Below are 17,851 nucleotides of genomic sequence, written 5' to 3'. Positions count from 1 at the left end.
AAAGTGTACTTTTATTCACACTTTCTCTTATCGGGTCAATAAATGTCAGACGATTTAGGATGGCGGCGGCGCCAGCGCCAGATGTGGTGGAGCCGTCGGTGGCGGCCGCCGTGCTGGTGGATGTACGCGCGTGGCAAAGGTTGAAGCATGCTGTGGAAGTGGATGGGCGGCTGGATGAGCCAGCACGAAAGGGAGGCGATACGAAGAAGGAGGGGCTGGAGCATGTGCCCGCCAGGCTAACAGGTGGGAGAATGTGTTGACGCAGCTGGGCAGCGGAGCTGGCATCAAGGTCTGACCCGCCTTGATATTTTTGGTGCGTTTGCCAGTGACCGTCTTGGATACGCCGTTGCTTTACTATCACTACAACATGGACGACGTCCACGACCAGGTAGCACCGTATGTGTTTCAGACGGGCTTCACTTCAGCCACAGCCCAACTCACGCTGGGACGGCATTTCGAGCCTAGGGGTGGGGCTGTGGCTATCGGACCTTGCAAACACTATGCTCAAGTCTCCGTTTGGGAGGACATACCCGGCCACACGTTTGGTACGCCCGGCAACACTGGCTGCGCTGACAGTGGGCATAAGACATTGACGCACACGCCCTGGCTTGGCTAGCACGGAGCCGCACATTCGTACGATTCAGCAGACGCTGTGTGAACTCGGGGATAAGCCCCCAAGTTTTCAAGGCAGTACGACATGGATAGGGACCTTTGAAGCAGCACTGGTGCTCGACCATCGGCTTGGTGTGCGTGCTTTATCACGTCCTTGATTACGGTTGACAACAATGGCGTTCGCATGGCGGCACACGGAAGAGGCGCTCAACCCTTGGTGTTTCGCCTCCCTCGAATGATCCAGGTGACGGCACGTCTCTTGACCCTTGAGAGCGGCGCAAAAGCTCATGCCAGTGACTTGCAAGCTTTGATATCCCAGCATCTTCAATGCGAGGCCACACCCATCATGATTGGTGGCACCACTGACAATTCGGCGCGCGCTCTCGTGGGCATTGCCCGCCATCCCAACCCTGCGCAGTCTCGGGTTTTATTGCTGGTTGGTGTCGAATGCATCCACCACCCCTTGCCGTCTCAACGCATCCCAGCCATTGATCACAGCGCTGTCATATCCCATCCAGGACCCTCATTACGTGGAGCGCAATCTCGACTGCCCGCTTGAAGACCAAAGCAAAGAGGAGGCGATTCACTTTCTCAATCGGCAAGGCTGGCTGGCCTGGGCACCGATCACATCTTTTGAGCCAGGTTCGTCGAGCTCTGGGTGGCTCGAAAGGCAAATGCATTTTTTTTGGCTTTGTAAAACTCATCATTTTGGCCCTGGTGCAGCTTCGCGCTACAACCTGCTTTGCCCCTTGCGCAGCGTGCCCGTGAGTAGCCCATGTAACACGCAAGACACCTCAATGCCCTCGCTAGAAGAGCGCACCGATCCGTTTCAGGGGTTTGAGATTGAAGACAGCGGCCACGGTAACCCAATTGCATAAGCCGTACATACTCGGTGCCCCCGAAAGCACTCGCCTGCCACGCCAGATCCAGTGCAAAGGTCTTGACAAGGGGACACATTGCACTTGTTGACACCCCTCTGCGAATACGAGTACCCCGTGTGTGTGTGTGGGGGGAGGTTCTTCTTTTTCTCTCTCTGTCTCTCTCTCTCCCTCTGTCTCTCTCTGTCTCTCTGTCTCTCTCTCTCTCTCTCTCTCTCTCTCTCTCTCTCTCTCTCTCTCAAACTCTCTCTCTCAAACTCTCTCTCTCGTCCTAAAAACCTCTCAAACTCTCTCTCTCAAACTCTCTACTCTCTCTCTCAAACTCTCTCAAACTCTCTCTCTCTCTCAAACTCTCTCTCTCAAACTCTCAAACTCTCAAACTCTCAAACTCTCAATCTCTCTCTCTCAATCTCTCTTTCTCTCAATCTCTTTCTCTCTCTCAATTTTTTTTTTCTGTTTTTTTTTTTTTTTTTTTTTTTTTTTTTTTTGCGGACAGTTGTGGTGATGGCGGCTGCGGGGGTGGGCAGTGGCGCTGCATCCTCCAGCTCAATGGCAATGGTAGGGGCAAAAGCAGGGCGGTTGGGATATGGCGAGGGTGGTGCAGGTATCGGGGTCAGCTACTTTCATGCACTGCAGCACCCCACAGATCGCTGTGGTCTCAACGGCCTGCCATTGACGCCCAATGAGATCCGCATCTTTGGTCGCTTTCAGGTGCGTGCGATCCCTCCTGACGGTGTCTCGGGCCAACCAGCGAATCGCGTTGGCCTGCCGACCGGTCTTGAGAGGAGCGACCCATCCGTACTTTTATTGACCCATGCCGTGGCTGCATATGTTTGATGTGATGCATTGGGGCCTGTGAAACGCAGCGGCTGCGTGCGCTCAAACACCCACACCTGGCCCAGTACATTGCTGTCGAAGTGGGCTCTGCTGGTACGACAACACTAATGGCGACTGCTTGTCCGACTGTTCCTCCGTGCCAATCCTAATCAATCCCATGCCTGCACTCGACAGGCCGAGTGTACATTGTTGCCGAGCACCACACGCAAACGCTGCAGGGGCGTCTGCAAGAGCTCGTTCAGCTAGAGACCCGCCAACGGTACGACGGGATTTGCGCCCAGATTCAAGTTGGGGAGTGGAGATAGGACCCAAGCACAGACAAGGCACTTTGGTGTTCCAACATGACCGGACTTCCCGTGGGTTCTCACCTTTCTTTTCCTCGTGCTACCCAGTGTGGCGGCAGTCACGCGCTATGCCCTCCAACTCGCACAAGCGCTCGACTATCTTCACGGAGAAGGCATTGTCGTGCGCAACCTTACGCTTGAGCACGTGTACATCACAGCGGACGATCATGTACGCCTCGCAGGCTACGGCCTGTTTGATATGACCGACAGCGGTGCCGCCGTCATGTTTCCCATTGGGTACGTTTACGTCTGCTTCGCTCCCAAGCGCGCCCAGCGATCCTAATTTCCTCTTTTTTTTTTTTTTTTTTTTTTTTTTTTTTTTTTTTTTTTTTTTTTTTTTTTTAGCGAACCATCGTATTTGGCACCATCCTGTTTGGCACGAGGCTGCCGCGAACCCATTGTCGCAAATCCCAAAGATGACGTTTGGAGTTTTGGACTTGTGGTTCTTGAACTATTGCTGGTAGGCATGCGTCGTTCCGGGCCCAAAGTGCGCAAGGCTCAGCTCATTGACCTTCGTGGCTGCTGCTGCCGCCGCCTGCTGCGACCTTTGATGACACAGGGTGCTTCCTTGTGGCCTGATACGTGTCAGACGCTGGATGTGGATGGCCAGCGACATACTGTTCGCCACATGGGCGTACGTGCTTCCCATCGGATGTCAGCGCAACCTTTTTTTCCGGTCACAAACTCATCGTCTCGATGTATGCCTAGTCGTTTTTGGAGCGTTTGGCAGGCTTGCTGTCTTCGCCACGGGCACGCAGCTTGCGTGCCCAGCAACGCGTGGGCGTTGTCGACCTTGCCCTCTCCGATCCTCCACTGATGGCCGATTACATGCATGAGCTTCTGCCGCGACATGACGACTTTGCCGCTTGGCAACAACTTCCGGGGGTCGTCCAAAACACGCTGTATGCCTGCTTGCATCCCTTGGCCGGTGGTCGGCCAACCATGGGTACGCCAAATCTGACAGTATCGTATACATCGTATGCGCCGTTCCCAGTGCGATTTGCTCAGAGATTTCCAGCTCACCAAAATTGGGGACAACCGGGACTGTAGTCGAGGTGTTGGGCATGCCATGGTTGGCTAGCCAACAGGTGGTGTACACTAGTGTGGTCAATCCCCATTTGCAGAGCGCCCAACTAGATGGCAAACTGGCCGCTTTACGGGAGCACATGCAACGCCAAGACCCCATGCTCCGTGCCGCCCCTCAGACACCTGCTTCGGCCGGAGCACAGGCGGTAGAAACCACGTTTGACAAGCTCCGTGCTGACCCACTATACTCGTGGTGCGTAGCCAGAACAATAGGTCATGCATTGGGATTCTCATGATGGCGACGTAAATTACAAATGTTGCTTATCGACACCTCTTTCTCCTGTATCGTAGGCCGCTCGTCGACGCTTATCACCTGTGGCGGGTCACGGGCATGAGCTTGGAGAATTACCTCATGCAAAAGGGCCTATGCAAAGTGGAACCCACAATTCTTCGCTTGCCTCGCTTGATTCGCCTGGGTCGCCCCGAGATCGGGGGTCGCCGGGCCGCGGCGCAAGCTTTTGAGCATGTTGTCTGCCCCCTTGATCTCAAGCCGGTCCGTGCCCTGCTTTGGGTCGCCCCGGAGATGTTCATGCACCTGTGCCTGCTCACGAAGCAAACCATCTGCTGTATTTCTGCCAGCTTTCACATCGTTTGCAAGAGGAAGAGGTTGACCCTTTGCCACTCGTCTTTCAGGAGCCCGCTGACAACGAGTGTGTTTTGGCCAGCCACGCTCCTGCCCCTTGATGCCACCCGATCAGCCAGTCTCAGAATCATTTGGTCACCTTTTCGTTCTCCCTCTATGTGTGTTTGTGCCTTTTCCTTCGCAACCATGTCGTAGGCATGCCGAGGAGATGCGAAAGCAGCCTGTGAGCATCCGAGAGCGAGATATTATTTACCAATACAACCGTCTCAACTACTTTCGACGCTTGCTGCAAGGCGCCCCCTACACGCAGCACCTCATTCTAGAAGCTGCGCAAGTTGATGTGCCACCCCAACTGCGAGCGCAGATCTGGGCCGTGCTACTGGACGTGCCACAAAACATCCACGAAGTGTACGCCGCAATCGACAAGACTTCCGAACGCGAAATTGACCACCAACTCGATGTACGCGATGGCTGTACAGGCTGCTGCGCTACTTGCTCGTCTGCGCCCTCAAAGAGGTTTGGTGGACATAACGTTGACCTCATTGATATGGATGTCTTCTTCCAATAGGTGGATATTCCCCGTTGCCATCAGTACGATCAGCTTTTGTCATCGCCAGAGGGTTAGTTCAGACTCTCATCAGCCCACCCCATGGCAGATCGTTTTGCGGCCACCTCGCGTCTGACCGTGTGCGCGTGCAGGCCATCGCAAGTTGAAGCGTGTGCTCAAAGCCTGGGTCAATGCCAACCCAGATTTGGTGTACTGGCAAGGCATCGACTCGCTCACGGCACCCTTTCTCAAGCTCAACTTTAACGATGAGGGTGAGGCGCAACGTGCTCTTTTATTTTGCCTTTTCCGCACACACAGGCCGGTCATTCAAACAATCAGCCACACCTTTCTTTCTTGCAGGCTCACCAGAGGGTTCTGAATTTTTTTTTCTTACGTGCTGTTCTTGCTTGACGCTGCATCAATTCGCATAGCTTTTGCTTTCGGATGTTTGGATAGCTTTGTGAAACGTTTCATGCCCAAGCTCTTCTTGAAGAACAATACCGACGTGCGTCTCGCTCGGGCTTGGCACAGGCATGCTGTTTGCTCGAGTCATGTCAGTGTGCAGCTCACCTTGGTTGTTGGCTCGGGATAGACACTGAACGAGTTTCTGGCCGTATTTTGGCATTTGCTGTGCTACGTCGACCCCGAACTGTGGGCACACCTCGACACCATGGGCTTCCGACCCGACCTCTTTGCCATCCCCTGGTACGAGCATGCACGCCAATAGCGTGGCTGCCCTGCCTTCAATCGAAACCCTCTGCAATGCAGCCGCCTGACAGTATTTTTGCCTGATAGGTTTTTGACCAGTTTTGCTCATGTGTTCTCCCTGGATAAAATCATGCACCTGTGGGATTCACTCTTCTTGGCCAATTCAGCCATGACATTGTGCATCGGTCTGTCCGTGCGCACGAGCATGGCGTGTGGGCACTTGAGGCTCGTAGCTCGGTCTCTCGCCATGTAAAAAGCTCATGCGCCACCAATGTTGCTGAATGGATATAGCCGTGGCCATTATGCAGGAGCTGCGACGCATTTTACTGCAGTATGATTTTAGCGAGTGTATTCTGCATTTCGGTGATGCACCCGACGTGGTACGAAAGGTTATTGGCCGCTATGCACTTCAAAAGGCAAACCGCTGATTCAGAATGCTAATATGATGGACTTTGGGACAGGATTTCTTCTCGACCATTTCAACGGCTCGCCGGCTGTACGAGGAGATTCCCAAGTCGTGCTTTGCACGTCGCGCAAGCAATCCGGCTGTCGATTTTGTAAGGCACCTCGCGCTGGCTTTGCATCAAGTTGCGTGCACCTGGGTTCAAACTTAAGTGACTAAATTATCCATAATTGTTGCGCTTCCTCAATTGGCGGATCAACAATAGCCCGTAGAGCACGAGGTGCAACCGCTGGATCAATTGCGCATGCTGCCGGCCCCCGTCAGCTCGGTGCAGGACTTTTTGGCTCTGTACATGAAGAATGGCGTAAGTTTTGGTGAAGCACGCACTTCCAGTCCGACCGTTTCTCAATCCAGGGTCCCACCCATGGTTGAAGCTATGGGATTTCGGCATTCATGGTTGTTTTTTAACCTGTTGCAGACGATTGTGGCGCGCAAATACTGCCACGCAGTCGCCATCGATGCTCGCGACTCGGACAGCTTTGCCCTGTGCCGCCTGGAGGCCAACACGTTCAACATGCCCGCGCTGGGTCCGTTCAGCCTTTATCGCGTAAACGCTCGATGCCCATCTGTTTGTGATTATTGTCGCTCATTTGCCGTTCTGGCCCTGTCCAGAACTTGAGGGAGAGCAGCTTCCGGAGGACTGTGCCGAATTGATGCGGCGCAAGTGCCAGTCCCGGCACGTTTTTGTAGTTGGCGATGAAATGTGGCTTGCCAGTGCAGCAGCGGTGAGCCTTGATGAGAGCTTTTTGCCGCCTGCCCCTTCTTCTGCCATTGTAGTCGTGCGCTTTGCGTGGTATCGTTGTAGGATTCAAAGCGACTGTGCCCTCATTCGAGGTGTGTGCGATAATGCTTTACAGGTGGCGCGAGCTCTGGCGCTGGCCGGCATTGAACGTGTTTCCATCTTGAACGGTGAGGCTGTGTCGGGCTTTCAACGGTTGGCATGGTACCGGTGTTGCGAGGAGTGGTCACACATGGTTCTCACTTGATTTGCTACGACTGAAACAGATGGGATCGCAGCGCTGAGCGCTGCCAACTTGACTGGCTCCTATGGCCCTTGCCCCGTCTACTCGCAATGTAGGCCAAAACCTATCTCTCTCGCCCTTGGTTGTGAGCCACGCTGTTTTTCTTCCATGTGTCTGGCCGAAAAGGCGCGTCTTGGACCGAGTCTCATGCCTGCGGTACAGTGCATCAATTGCGCGCACAGGAGCAGGAGGCATCAACCCGCAAGATGGGACGCTTGAGCCTGCGCAAGCGAGATGACAGCTCGGCCTAAGGATGCTCGGGATCCCAACTGACGTCGGCGAACCCCATAACCATGCTCACAGGCTCGCCTTGTCTCAATTTAATGCAGATCTGTATCAATTCACATGTCAGTTCCCATTCTTTGAGTGGGAGGAAAAAAGAAGAAGAACAAGAAGAAGAACAAGAAGAAGAAGGCGCGGTTTTTGCACAAATAGAAAGGATTGGTGAGGGATCAATTGACGGCACAAATGACGAGAGAGGACGTGATCCGAAGGACTATAAACTCACGGAAGCAAAACATGGGAAGACCAGAACAAGAAGAAAAGGTTGCAAACTGCTTTTTCATGAGGTAACAAGAGGGAAATTGGGAGAACAAAGGCTCTATGCACAGCGGCATTAATGGTCAAAAGGTTTCTTTCGCTGCACCCAAAAAACAAAAGACCGAGCCGGCAACGCGGTCATTATCCTGAGCGCAACGCGTCATGAAGATCTGCGTCGCCCTCTAGCGTCACAAAGTATAATCGATGTGCAGCCACGACATGATAGGCATTGATTGATCACACCAGCGGCATGCCGAGAACCAACCGTGGCGCGCATCTTGTATCAAAAAAATGGCCCAAAAGCTATGAATGTTTTCCTGGCCCTTTCTTGCCAGCTTCATCTAATAATGCCACGATGGATATTGAACCTTCGATCTGGCGAGGTTGCGACGAGGGCAACGTCGCCACCACTGGGCGGCTCCAGTGCCGTGGACACGATCAAAGCATCGCAGTCAGTCAAGCCAAGGACGCGTTGTTGCGCTTGGCTTTCGGTTGAAACTGCCTTGTCAATCAGCTCGCACGTGGTTTCGCTTCCTGTGTAGACGATCCAATGCTCGGGCTTGACCTTGCGGATTTCTTCAAGCATCGGTGCGAGGCGTGACCGTAAGCGTGCAAGACGTTCTGAGGCAGGTGCTGCGGGGGCAACGCGCGCTCGCCGGGCGCCTGGGGCTGCCGAAGCTGCAACTGCCGAGCGACATGCTGTGCCATTTGGTCTTCCAGGATGGCCTTTAGTGCCGCGGGCAGGGCGTTGTCCAAGTCAATCTCCGCCTTGGGCGATCCATCCGCAAAAGTAATCGCCTTGGCCATGCCGGAAGCAGCAGGTTGCACATGAGCGGCCAGCTTTGTGAGGTTGGCGGCCTTGAGCCGTGCCACGATGTAGTACTTGCGCGCTCTCAAACGCACGGCATCAATGACGTGGCCGTGAGCAAAGTAGAAGCGCTGCGCAAAGATGGCAGCGTGCGCTTGCAATTTGAAATTGTGCAGGCATTGCGCGGTATGCTCCTTGGCCAATGAGGCCACGGCCACGGTGCCCGGCAGCAAGTCGCAGCACACCCGCAGTCGTTCCTGGCCATTGCGTGTGCTGAGCCACAGGCTCTGCTCCTTCAGGCGCCTGTCGGGCGTGTCCCGCACCAGCTCGCCAAAAGAGCGCACACGTAGACATGGGCCCAGGGCGTCGCACAACGTTTGCCAATCACTCGGGTCCCTGGGCCGCGCGTGGAAATGGACGTCGAGTGTCGACGTTTCCAGAAAAGCCTGCACCTCATCCATAAACTCATGTACCTTGCTGGGTTCAAAATCACTGTTATAGCACGATTTGGCCGCACGCAGCAAGGGATCGGGCCTTGGCTTGCGGCTCGCCTTCTGAACCTTGTGAATTAAAAAGACGGCATCCTTGCTCAGCCCTGCCAGGGAAGCGTCGGCAGCTGCTGCCATTTCTGGTGTAATTTCAGGGCTGGCAGCCGCCATCCTGTGCGACATTCACGTCAGTGCAAAGCAATAAAATGAGAGAAAAAACAAACTTCCCAGTACCGCATGGACAGGTGGTCGTCGCCAACGTTTTGGCAAATCCCTGCGAAGGATGTTGCCAGAAGGATGAGTTCTGTGGGTGACTCACATGACGTTGCGGGACTTGGTTGCAGGAATAGAGGGAATCGCAGCGCTCTGCGCTGCCAACTTGACTGGCTCCTAGGACTTGCTTGCCATGTCGACTCGAGCTTTGCACACGCACCGAACCATTGACATGCTCTTGACCCCGGTATGCGGCGTCACCAACGGACCCCTAAGGCCAAGACATGACTCCGTAGCTTACGGTTTGCCAATGGCGGCATCTAACTTAGGGGGTGCAGAGGAGAGAGGGTTAAGTCAATTTGTCAGCAAAAGTATCAAGTCAGCAGTCAGGGGTGTGTGTGTGTGTATGTGTGTGTGTGTGTGGTGTGTGCTGGCATTTTTCTTTTGCGCACTCACCGTCGCACCTGCCCTCCAGCTCCTCCTCCTCCCTCCCTCGCTCGCTCCCCTCTCACTGTTGTTGGTGTTGTGAAGCATTTTTTGTACAACAAGGCATGGCGGATGAGACGCAAGCGGTCGGGTTTCTCAACTCCATCTTGGACCTGGTGGATCGCTATGATGTCTTTGTTCTGGATCAGTACGGCGTGGTAGGTGGTGGTGGGCGTTTCTTCGTTTGGGCCGCCGGCTCGATCCCGTGGTCGCCTGCCCCGTGTACCGGGGCTCAAGAAACATTTTTTCTTTCTTCATCTTCTTTGTTCACCTGATGGATGCTTGAATATAGATTCACAATGGCTCGGCGCCGTACCCGCATGCAGTGGAGGTGGTGCAAAGGCTGCGGCAAGCAGGGAAAACGGTGACGATTTTGAGCAACTCCTCCAAGCCAGCACACTTTGCGCACGCCCGCCTGATTGAGTGGGGCTTTGGCGAAGTGGCAACCATTGTCACGGGTGGTGAGATGGTGCGACAAGGCATGCGCAATCGCTGGTCCGACTTTGCTGCCTACGGCAGCAAGTACACGCTCATGGGTTGGGACGTGGAGACGGACGTCCTGGCAGATCTGGACCAGTACGACCAGGCGCCAATCGACGAGGCTGACTTTATTCTGCTCCAGGGCATCAACGTCCTGTCGACGGGCAGTGAGCCGGCGCCGATCGAGGAGGTGGCGCATTGGCAACCGCACCTCAAGGCTGCGCGTGCGAGAAATCTACCCATAGTGTGTGCCAACCCGGACAAGGTGGTGGTGCGCCCAGACGGCTCCCAGGGTTTGTGCCCAGGCACGGTAGCCGCCATGTATGAGGCGTTGGGTGGCCAGGTGCACTACGTGGGCAAGCCGCACGCGCTGGTGTACGACAAGACCCTCGAACAGCTGGCTGGTGTACCCAAGTCCCGGATCGTCGCAGTGGGCGATTCCCTGCATCATGACATTGAGGGCGCTCTGAAGGCGGGGCTCGACTGTGTCTTTGTGACTGGCGGCGTACATGCCCCTGAGCTCGGCATTGCCGCCGGTGTCGGCCAAGCCCCGGATCCCGCCCGCTGTGAGAAGCTCTTTGCCCAGGTGTTGGGGGCCGATCGCCGACCCACCCACGTCATCCCAGCATTCAAGTGAAGCAAGCCACAAGATCAAAAGTCCCAAGCACATTGTCTCAAAGAGTAGCCGGCAGCCATGTGGCGATTGACCTGGGCGAGTCCAGGCCCGCCAAGGATGCTAGTAAACGTAGTAAAAACCTGTTGAAACATGTTTATCGTCTCAAAGGTTTAATGCAGAAGAAATTGAAGAAAATGAAGAGTTTTTGAACATCTCTTTAATTGTGCCTTTGATTGATATCCAGCATTTGCTCCAATATTTTTGGTTTTTTTTCTGTCTGTCTGTCTGTCTGTCTCTGTCTCTGTCTCTGTCTCTCTTTCTGTCTTCATTTTTTCACTCTCTCTCTGTCTCTCTCTGTGTCTCTCTCTCTGTCTCTCTCTGTGTCTCTCTGTCTCTCTGTGTCTTTCTGTGTCTCTCTGTCTGTCTGTCTCTCTCTCTCTAACCAATTCAATTCTCTCTCTCTCTCTCTCTCTCTCTCTCTCTTTTCATTTTCGTTTCTCTCTCTCTCTCTCCTCTCTCTCTCTTCTCTCTCTGCTTGCGGCAGTCGGTCAATTGTTGTCAATTGGCGTCAGTCGTCGTCAGTCGATCGTTGTCGTCCGGGCATCAGAGGACATGGTACGTTGTGGCGAATGCAATGCATTTCCCTACGCTTTGCGCTTTGTTGTACAGCACGCTCGATTGACGACGGACGGCATGGACTGTTGATCATGTGCTTGACGCGGACTCAATCTAGGCGCGAACCAAGCAGACGGCACGGCGGGAGGCTGGCAGCAAGGTGGCCAGCGCCAGGGTCAAAAACACTTCGGGCTGGGGTCATCAGGTGCCTGCCATGCGACACGTCAAGCATCTGCGCCTGGCTGTTGCCGACGTGAGTTTTCTTTTTTTCTCTTTTTTTTTTTTTTTTTTTTTTTTTGCTTTTCTGTCGGTCTCCACCAGTTGCCCCTGTTGCCATGGTTGTTGCAAGCACTTGACCCCGACATCCCGCTCTCAAAATGATGTCATGACCATTCAGGGTCGCGTGAAACGGCCACGCCGCTTCAAGCCGGGCACGGTGGCACTGCGTCAAATCAGGCGCCTTCAGCAGTCCACGCAACTCTTGCTACGCAAGCTCCCCTTCCAGGTTGGGTCTTTTTTTTTACGTCGGGACCCTACTTGCGAGAACCGCCCTCGCTTCTTGTCGTCATCTGCACAGGCACGCTGTAGCTTTGATTCTGGGTCTCACATCTCGCTGCTTGCTCTGCATGGACTTGTTCAGCGATTGGTTCGGGAGGTGGCTCAGAAGTATGACACCGGCGTGCGCTTTCGACCCGATGCACTCCAAGCGTTGCAAGAGGCCTCGGAATCTTATCTGGTGGGCCTTTTCGAGGACAGCAACCTCTGCGCCATACACTCCAAACGCGTCACCATCATGCCCAAGGACATGAAGCTTGCGCGTCGGCTCCGAGGCGAAATCGATCTCAGCGGTGGTCCGGAAACCCCCATTCGTCTTGTTCGCGATAATTAATGCACGTGCTGGGGCATCCGTGCTCCTTCCTCTCTTCAAATTGCTCTTTGTACCAGAGCTCGTGTGCCCCAAGTGTCCAAGTGCCTGTCTGTTTTGCCCTGTCGGATGCCGTTTTTCCCTTGTCGTTGTTGTTGTTGTTGTTGTTGTTGTTGTTGTTGTTGTTGTTGTTGTTGTTGTTGTTGTTGTTGTTGTTGTTGTCTACCCAGCTATAGTCGCATGTTGAGTCTGAGCCTCTTCTTGTCGCCTGTTGTCTTGTCGCCTGTTGTTGTCAGCAAGGCGCTGTGCATGGTCTGTTGAGTGTGCTCGTCACGGTTTCTTTTGGTGGCCGCATAAATTCATCAATAATGTTTTGTTTGCAATTTCAACAACAAGGAGGCGAGCGCACACAAATGATTTAAACAAAGCGGGACGTCAGTTTTCGCTCATGCCACCCTCAGCTAGCTGACCTACAGCTTGGCTCCAGGCTTTTCCGCCAACAAGGATCTGAGAGACAGAAGGGTGAATGTGAGGACTGGACGGTGATTTGCGCGCATGCACGCACATGTTTGCCAAACTCACACACGAACACACCCTCGCCCTCTCTGTTTCTCTGTCTCCCTGTCTCTCTCCCTCTCCCTCTCTCTCCCTCGGACTCTCGTGCTCGGTGTGTCGGTCATGGCCTACTCAATGTCTGTCGCCATGGTGGAGGGGGCCTCCTGTGGCCCGAATCGTTTGCGCGGCACGCCAGTGCGATCACACAAAAACTTTGTGAAATTCCTGCACACATCCGACGGCAAGCACGAGATGAGCCATCGCGATGCGATACCCAGCACGTTCTTTTGACGAGCGGAGTAAGATGAGCACACCATTTCAGGCTATTGGTCAACCAGCCCGGCGAAGCACCCTTGAGATACGTGTAAAGGGGATGCGTGTCCGAGCCGTTGACAGCAATCTGCAAGTGTTGACCAGGCAGCAAAGACAAAATCGGTTAGATGCCAGCCCACATTCAGAGTTCAAAGGTAACAATGGTGCTGGCTTGCCTTGGACATGATGGGAAACTTGACGCCATACCCCTTGGCGTGGTCCACGATGGCGTCACCGTCATTTTTTTCCTATCCACATGCAACGCCGATTGGTGACCCGAGTTGGATGCAACAGGTGGCACACAAACACTCGGCCTGTGCTCGAGTCATCTACCTCCGGGTGGGCCACCGACCTGATTAAAGGAGTTGGAGGGAAAGGCAACAATTTCAAAGCCCTGGTCCTTGTACTTGTCGTGCAGCTCCACCATTTCCGTAAAATTTCGTTGGGCCAACCCACATTGACCGGCTGTGTTTACAATCATCACCACCTGTAGGCAGATGGGTGCGATGATGTAGAGTCAGCCAAAGCGACAAATCGCACGTGTATGCATGAGCCAATCAAGCGTTGAACCACAGGCAACGCAACCCAACCTTGCCCTCGAGCGTTTGAAATGAAAAAGGCTTGCCATTGATATCCTCCGCCGCTACAACCAACATTGATCACCATGAGGTGTGGTGTGGTTGCATGAGAACAGGCAATCATGGGAGCAAGGTACGCAGACCAAAGCAAACCGCACCAAACTCAAAGATGGACTTGGCCTCCTTTGGATCCGGGTTGGTGGATGCCTGAGAGCGAGTTAAAAAAAAAAAAAGAAAGAAAGAGAGGTCGCAGGTTCAGGTGCCAGGGCGTTTGGGCTTTGGAGCCATTCGTGCGACAGCAATCGCGTACCGTGCTCGCCATGGTGCGCTGTCCAATGACCAATGGGCCAGATGCTCCAGTGACCAAATTCTTTGTGCTGATTGATCGATTGGAGAAAACTACAGCTCGCAGGGCCCCAAGGGAGCCAGATGCAGTGCTTCGAGCAAGCAGTGTGCCAGTACGGAGCAGACGCGTCGCCATTAATGTCGGATCTTTTGCTGCGTCACCAAACAGAGATGTCAATGAGCTAACGCACAGTCCACAGCGGTATCCTGCTCGCACCTCAGCTCCACCCTGTGTACCCCTGCCACCCCTCACGATCAACCAAGCCCGCCATGAACGAGAGAGATCCAGCCCAGTGATGAAGTCACTGACCTTGAAACGAGAAAAATGAGAAAACTCGGAAAAATGAATCCCTCTCCTCTCTCTCTCTCTCTCTCTCTCTCTCGATTATCGCGTCATTTGCTTTCACTCTCTCATTGCTTGCGGGATCATGAACACTCTCTTCCAACCTCATGAAACCTCTTGAAAGTATCAAAACATCCGTATCGTACAACATGCTATCTCTCATCTGTTACATGTAGCAACACACACCCCTTCTCTCTCTGTCTCTCTCTCTGTCTCTCTCTCTGTCTCTCTCTGGCGCGATTGCGACATCGTTTTCTCAACTCCAGAGATGATGGGAACACGGCAGGGTGCAGCGGCACTGCGGCTGCTAGTGCTGCTGGTGTGCGGTCTTTTGGGCTTGAGCTGCTCGCTTGTGGTGGGGGGACAGGGGGTCGAGTTGACGGGTGGGGATGATCAGGCTGATATTAGCTTTCAGATTCACAGCTTCAACGACTTGGGCTTGTTGCCGCAGGTGCGGCACGTGAGCAGACGAACAGCCGCTGGGAACGACCGCTGGGAACAGCCGCTGGGTACTCACCTATGATGCGCTGTCATCTCCATAGCTGCGATGGAAGCGCGCCACATGGTTCAAGTTTGATCCGCACTACATGACGAGTGACTTTTGCACGTCGCAATCCGCCATTGCCGATCCATCACGCGGGTGTCTTGTGCTCAACCACGACCGCCCCGTCGCGCTTCGCCAGTACAACACGACCGACCAGCTGCTGGCTCTGCTCAACTCGACGCGGTGCGTTATGACTGTCGTATCTTCACCCATGAGGCCACCAAGCCCTCAACCAACGATGAGCCAGGCACATTGTGGACGTTGACCTTCATCTGCCTTTTGACTGAACTGTTTTTTTTTTTGTTTTTTTTTTTTTTTGTTCTGTTGTCAGCTGGCGCACCTACGCTGCGCAGCGCCAATTGCATGTGGCGCTGTGCTTCAAGTTTGATTCGGGCAGCGACATCTGTAGCGATGCGCAAGATGCCAGCGATTGGCGGTACACGGTCGATCAACTTTTCGATCGCATTGCAGGTGCCAATCGCTTGCTCGCTCCACCGCCATCAGCACTGCCGCCGCCTCCACCATTCTGCCTGAAGCATCACACGCCAGGCCGTCTCTTCTCGCTGCTCATGCTCCACACGTGCCTTCACCCACTTTCCCCTTGCAATAGCCTTGGACCTGCCCAACGTCACCTTCGTCTTGGATGGCGTGGCTGTACCCGCCAGCGGCCCTTGCCTCATCAACCGCTGGTCACCCTGGAACGCCACCTACATTGTGGGCCAAAACCCAGCCCAGGGGGCTTTGGATAACAACAGGACCAACGGAGACGAAACTTATCAGATTAATAACATGCCTGCCAGTCACCCAGTAGCTGCCAAACTCCAGGCCATGCAGGTGCGTGAGCACGATCAGAGCCATCGTATGCGCTCGAGCATACACACACACACACACGAGCTCGATCAGGGATGGCGTCGCTGACGTGTGATGATGCTCATGCCCAAATGCTTTCCCTTCCTCGCAACCCGCAAAAATGTGCGAGCGTAGGCCATTGACTATGGCAAATTTCTCGGCAACGGCCAACCCTTTTTGTTCTGGGAGCCTTCCGATGAGCCTGACATTGCGGAGACCATTACGACCTATGCCAACGTACGCCGCCCCGCCGCTTTGCTGCCAAAACATTGGACCAACCTAGACAGCGCCGCAATCTGAAGCCGCTGATCCAGGCTGCGTGTGCTCACACTGGTCCGCACTGACGTAGGGTTCGCTAAGCACCACCGGCTTTCGATTTGCCATCAACATTGATCCTCTTCAAATTGCACATTATGCGAGTTACGCGGCGGGTCCATCGCGGCTGAGCACGGCCTTTGACGCCCGGGTCAACTCAATCGAGGCGGATGTGGCCAGTGCTGGCACCTGTGGCGCATGGTCGGTCGTGCAACTGACTAGCGGCGCGTGGCGCCTGGTGGCCAACGCTTCCAACACCTCGTTTGAACTTTCCTTGCCCTCGGCGTTTGGTCCGCTGGTCTCTTTGGCCTGCAGCCCGGTCTCAGGTACCATTTTGCTCAATAATGGGACCCACGGCGTCGAGGTTCACCCTGCCAACTCGACCGTGCAGGTGGACGCACCCTTTGCTTTTGGAGGAGATCAGGACTGCCATGTGGCGTTGGCCGAAAGTTCAAATGGCCACGTGGCGTTTACGGCATCCTGTCAGGCGCTGAGCGCAGGTGCAAATGCCGTGGCTTCAGTGCACGTGCACGTTTTGTTGGGGCAGCCCTTGACCTTAGCCTATACCGTGCCACTGCCGGTGACTGTGACCAAGCCGGCTGGGGCGTTTGCTGTTGACCCCTCGACCACCCAGCTTGGCTCTGGGCTGCTGTGTGGTAATACTGGTGCCAGCACCGTGGCCTGCACTCTTATTGGCAACCATTCGCAGGTCGTAGGCTCTGGCACGATTGGCCCCGGTATGTATCTCCCCTTTTCGCGGTCACGTCTGGCTCCTGGCCTTTTGAATTGATCATGTCCCTCCCCCCTCCCGCCTTCTTTTTGTCTCGGTGCATGCTGTAACGCAGGCACGCAAGTGCGCGTATCAGGCGCCTGGTCTGAGGAAACAAGTGCCGTATTGGTAACCATTCAAGATGGCTTTTGCTTCAACGCTGAAGCGCGCAACAAGCAGGCGGTTCCGGCCACCTGCGCGCAAGAGGCCGAGGCTAGTCCCGGCGTGATCAACTACGCGCTCATGACGGCAGCCGGCCTCGAGGCTTGGGCGAGGGCTGAATTTCCACCTCTGACACCGTGTCTCGACACGGGTTCAGCATTCCTGGCTGCTGGCACATTGGGGCTTGGCCGACTTCAAGATGCCGACCTTGCCTTTACTTCGATCGGTCCCGGCCGCGTGTTGGCTCCCGTCTTTGCGCACCTTGCGCTCGGGCCCTCCCCTGATCTACCCGCGGGCAGTCGCATCTGCGGCCTGGGTCGAGCAGCCAACACCACAGCACTCGATATCAGCTCCTTCCACTGGGACACGCTGGTTGCTGTTTGAAAGTTGTCCTGACGAGAGATGACAGGCGTGCACACAGGGGCTGCTGGCCCTCGCGGCCTGTCTTGTGATAGGATCAGATTGCAAGGGAGTGAGATGACTGGAATTGATCGCACCCACCTTTGAACACCACGGTCCTTTCAACGGCTTGTCTTCAGGATCTTGGTTTCGAATCCGAATCGGCCACTGCAAATGGGCACTGTCTCGTTCTTCTGCGCATGTTCTCGACAGAACGCACATGCGATCCGTTCAAGAGAACTCTTGATGCACTTACGGGTCTTGTAAAGGTACAGGACTTATGGAGGTCCTATCTATGGGAGTCAAGCCTTGGCTTTGCCAGCAGGGTGTTGGGCAAATCATGTAGTAGACCCGGATATCGGCTGCCTGTCTGCAAAGTTTGTTCTGACCTTGCCTGCCATTCTTTTGCCGATCCACGTTGCTTTAGACAGTGACCGGGCTGCCATCAAATCCACTTCTGAAAAGTTTGACTTCCCCATCAACAATCAA

General features: G+C 54.5%; 5 protein-coding genes across 5 annotated transcripts; 3 read left to right on the top strand and 2 right to left on the bottom strand.

Moving 5' to 3' along the window:
• Positions 1-367: 367 nt before the first annotated feature.
• Positions 368-7,331, top strand: MONBRDRAFT_27893 (uncharacterized protein; the record flags this gene model as incomplete). The annotated part of the gene is made up of 32 exons (XM_001748350.1): positions 368-545; positions 617-690; positions 857-1,048; positions 1,131-1,254; positions 1,336-1,376; positions 1,602-1,945; positions 1,987-2,048; positions 2,137-2,201; positions 2,357-2,420; positions 2,502-2,586; positions 2,720-2,908; positions 3,017-3,131; positions 3,231-3,305; positions 3,380-3,617; positions 3,722-3,950; positions 4,049-4,250; positions 4,337-4,407; positions 4,536-4,800; positions 4,909-4,960; positions 5,040-5,159; positions 5,319-5,392; positions 5,480-5,592; positions 5,683-5,780; positions 5,887-5,975; positions 6,057-6,152; positions 6,264-6,362; positions 6,477-6,585; positions 6,671-6,783; positions 6,836-6,892; positions 6,916-6,967; positions 7,064-7,132; positions 7,207-7,331. 32 exons carry the CDS (start codon positions 368-370, stop codon positions 7,329-7,331), a joined length of 3,879 nt encoding a protein of 1,292 aa, XP_001748402.1.
• Positions 7,332-7,957: 626 nt separating this feature from the next.
• On the bottom strand, positions 7,958-9,087 carry MONBRDRAFT_27892 (uncharacterized protein; the record flags this gene model as incomplete). Its single annotated transcript, XM_001748277.1, has 2 exons — positions 7,958-8,196; positions 8,223-9,087. The coding sequence occupies 2 exons, from the start codon at positions 9,085-9,087 to the stop codon at positions 7,958-7,960; spliced, it is 1,104 nt and encodes a 367-aa protein (XP_001748329.1).
• A 593-nt stretch (positions 9,088-9,680) lies between these two features.
• On the top strand, positions 9,681-10,732 carry MONBRDRAFT_10570 (uncharacterized protein; the record flags this gene model as incomplete). Its single annotated transcript, XM_001748349.1, has 2 exons — positions 9,681-9,773; positions 9,908-10,732. The coding sequence occupies 2 exons, from the start codon at positions 9,681-9,683 to the stop codon at positions 10,730-10,732; spliced, it is 918 nt and encodes a 305-aa protein (XP_001748401.1).
• A 2,142-nt stretch (positions 10,733-12,874) lies between these two features.
• On the bottom strand, positions 12,875-13,958 carry MONBRDRAFT_27890 (uncharacterized protein; the record flags this gene model as incomplete). Its single annotated transcript, XM_001748276.1, has 6 exons — positions 12,875-12,971; positions 13,061-13,146; positions 13,411-13,545; positions 13,649-13,701; positions 13,795-13,843; positions 13,947-13,958. 6 exons carry the CDS (start codon positions 13,956-13,958, stop codon positions 12,875-12,877), a joined length of 432 nt encoding a protein of 143 aa, XP_001748328.1.
• Positions 13,959-14,595: 637 nt separating this feature from the next.
• On the top strand, positions 14,596-16,934 carry MONBRDRAFT_27889 (uncharacterized protein; the record flags this gene model as incomplete). The annotated part of the gene is made up of 9 exons (XM_001748348.1): positions 14,596-14,775; positions 14,867-15,051; positions 15,200-15,339; positions 15,479-15,702; positions 15,853-15,954; positions 16,067-16,233; positions 16,348-16,558; positions 16,749-16,769; positions 16,878-16,934. The coding sequence occupies 9 exons, from the start codon at positions 14,596-14,598 to the stop codon at positions 16,932-16,934; spliced, it is 1,287 nt and encodes a 428-aa protein (XP_001748400.1).
• Positions 16,935-17,851: the final 917 nt, after the last annotated feature.

Source organism: Monosiga brevicollis, genomic scaffold (assembly GCF_000002865.3).
Source record: "Monosiga brevicollis MX1 MONBRscaffold_22 genomic scaffold, whole genome shotgun sequence".
In the NCBI taxonomy this organism is placed as follows: domain Eukaryota; class Choanoflagellata; order Craspedida; family Salpingoecidae; genus Monosiga; species Monosiga brevicollis.
Note: the sequence above shows the minus strand (reverse complement) of the source record. Positions and strands in the feature narration are given on the sequence as shown.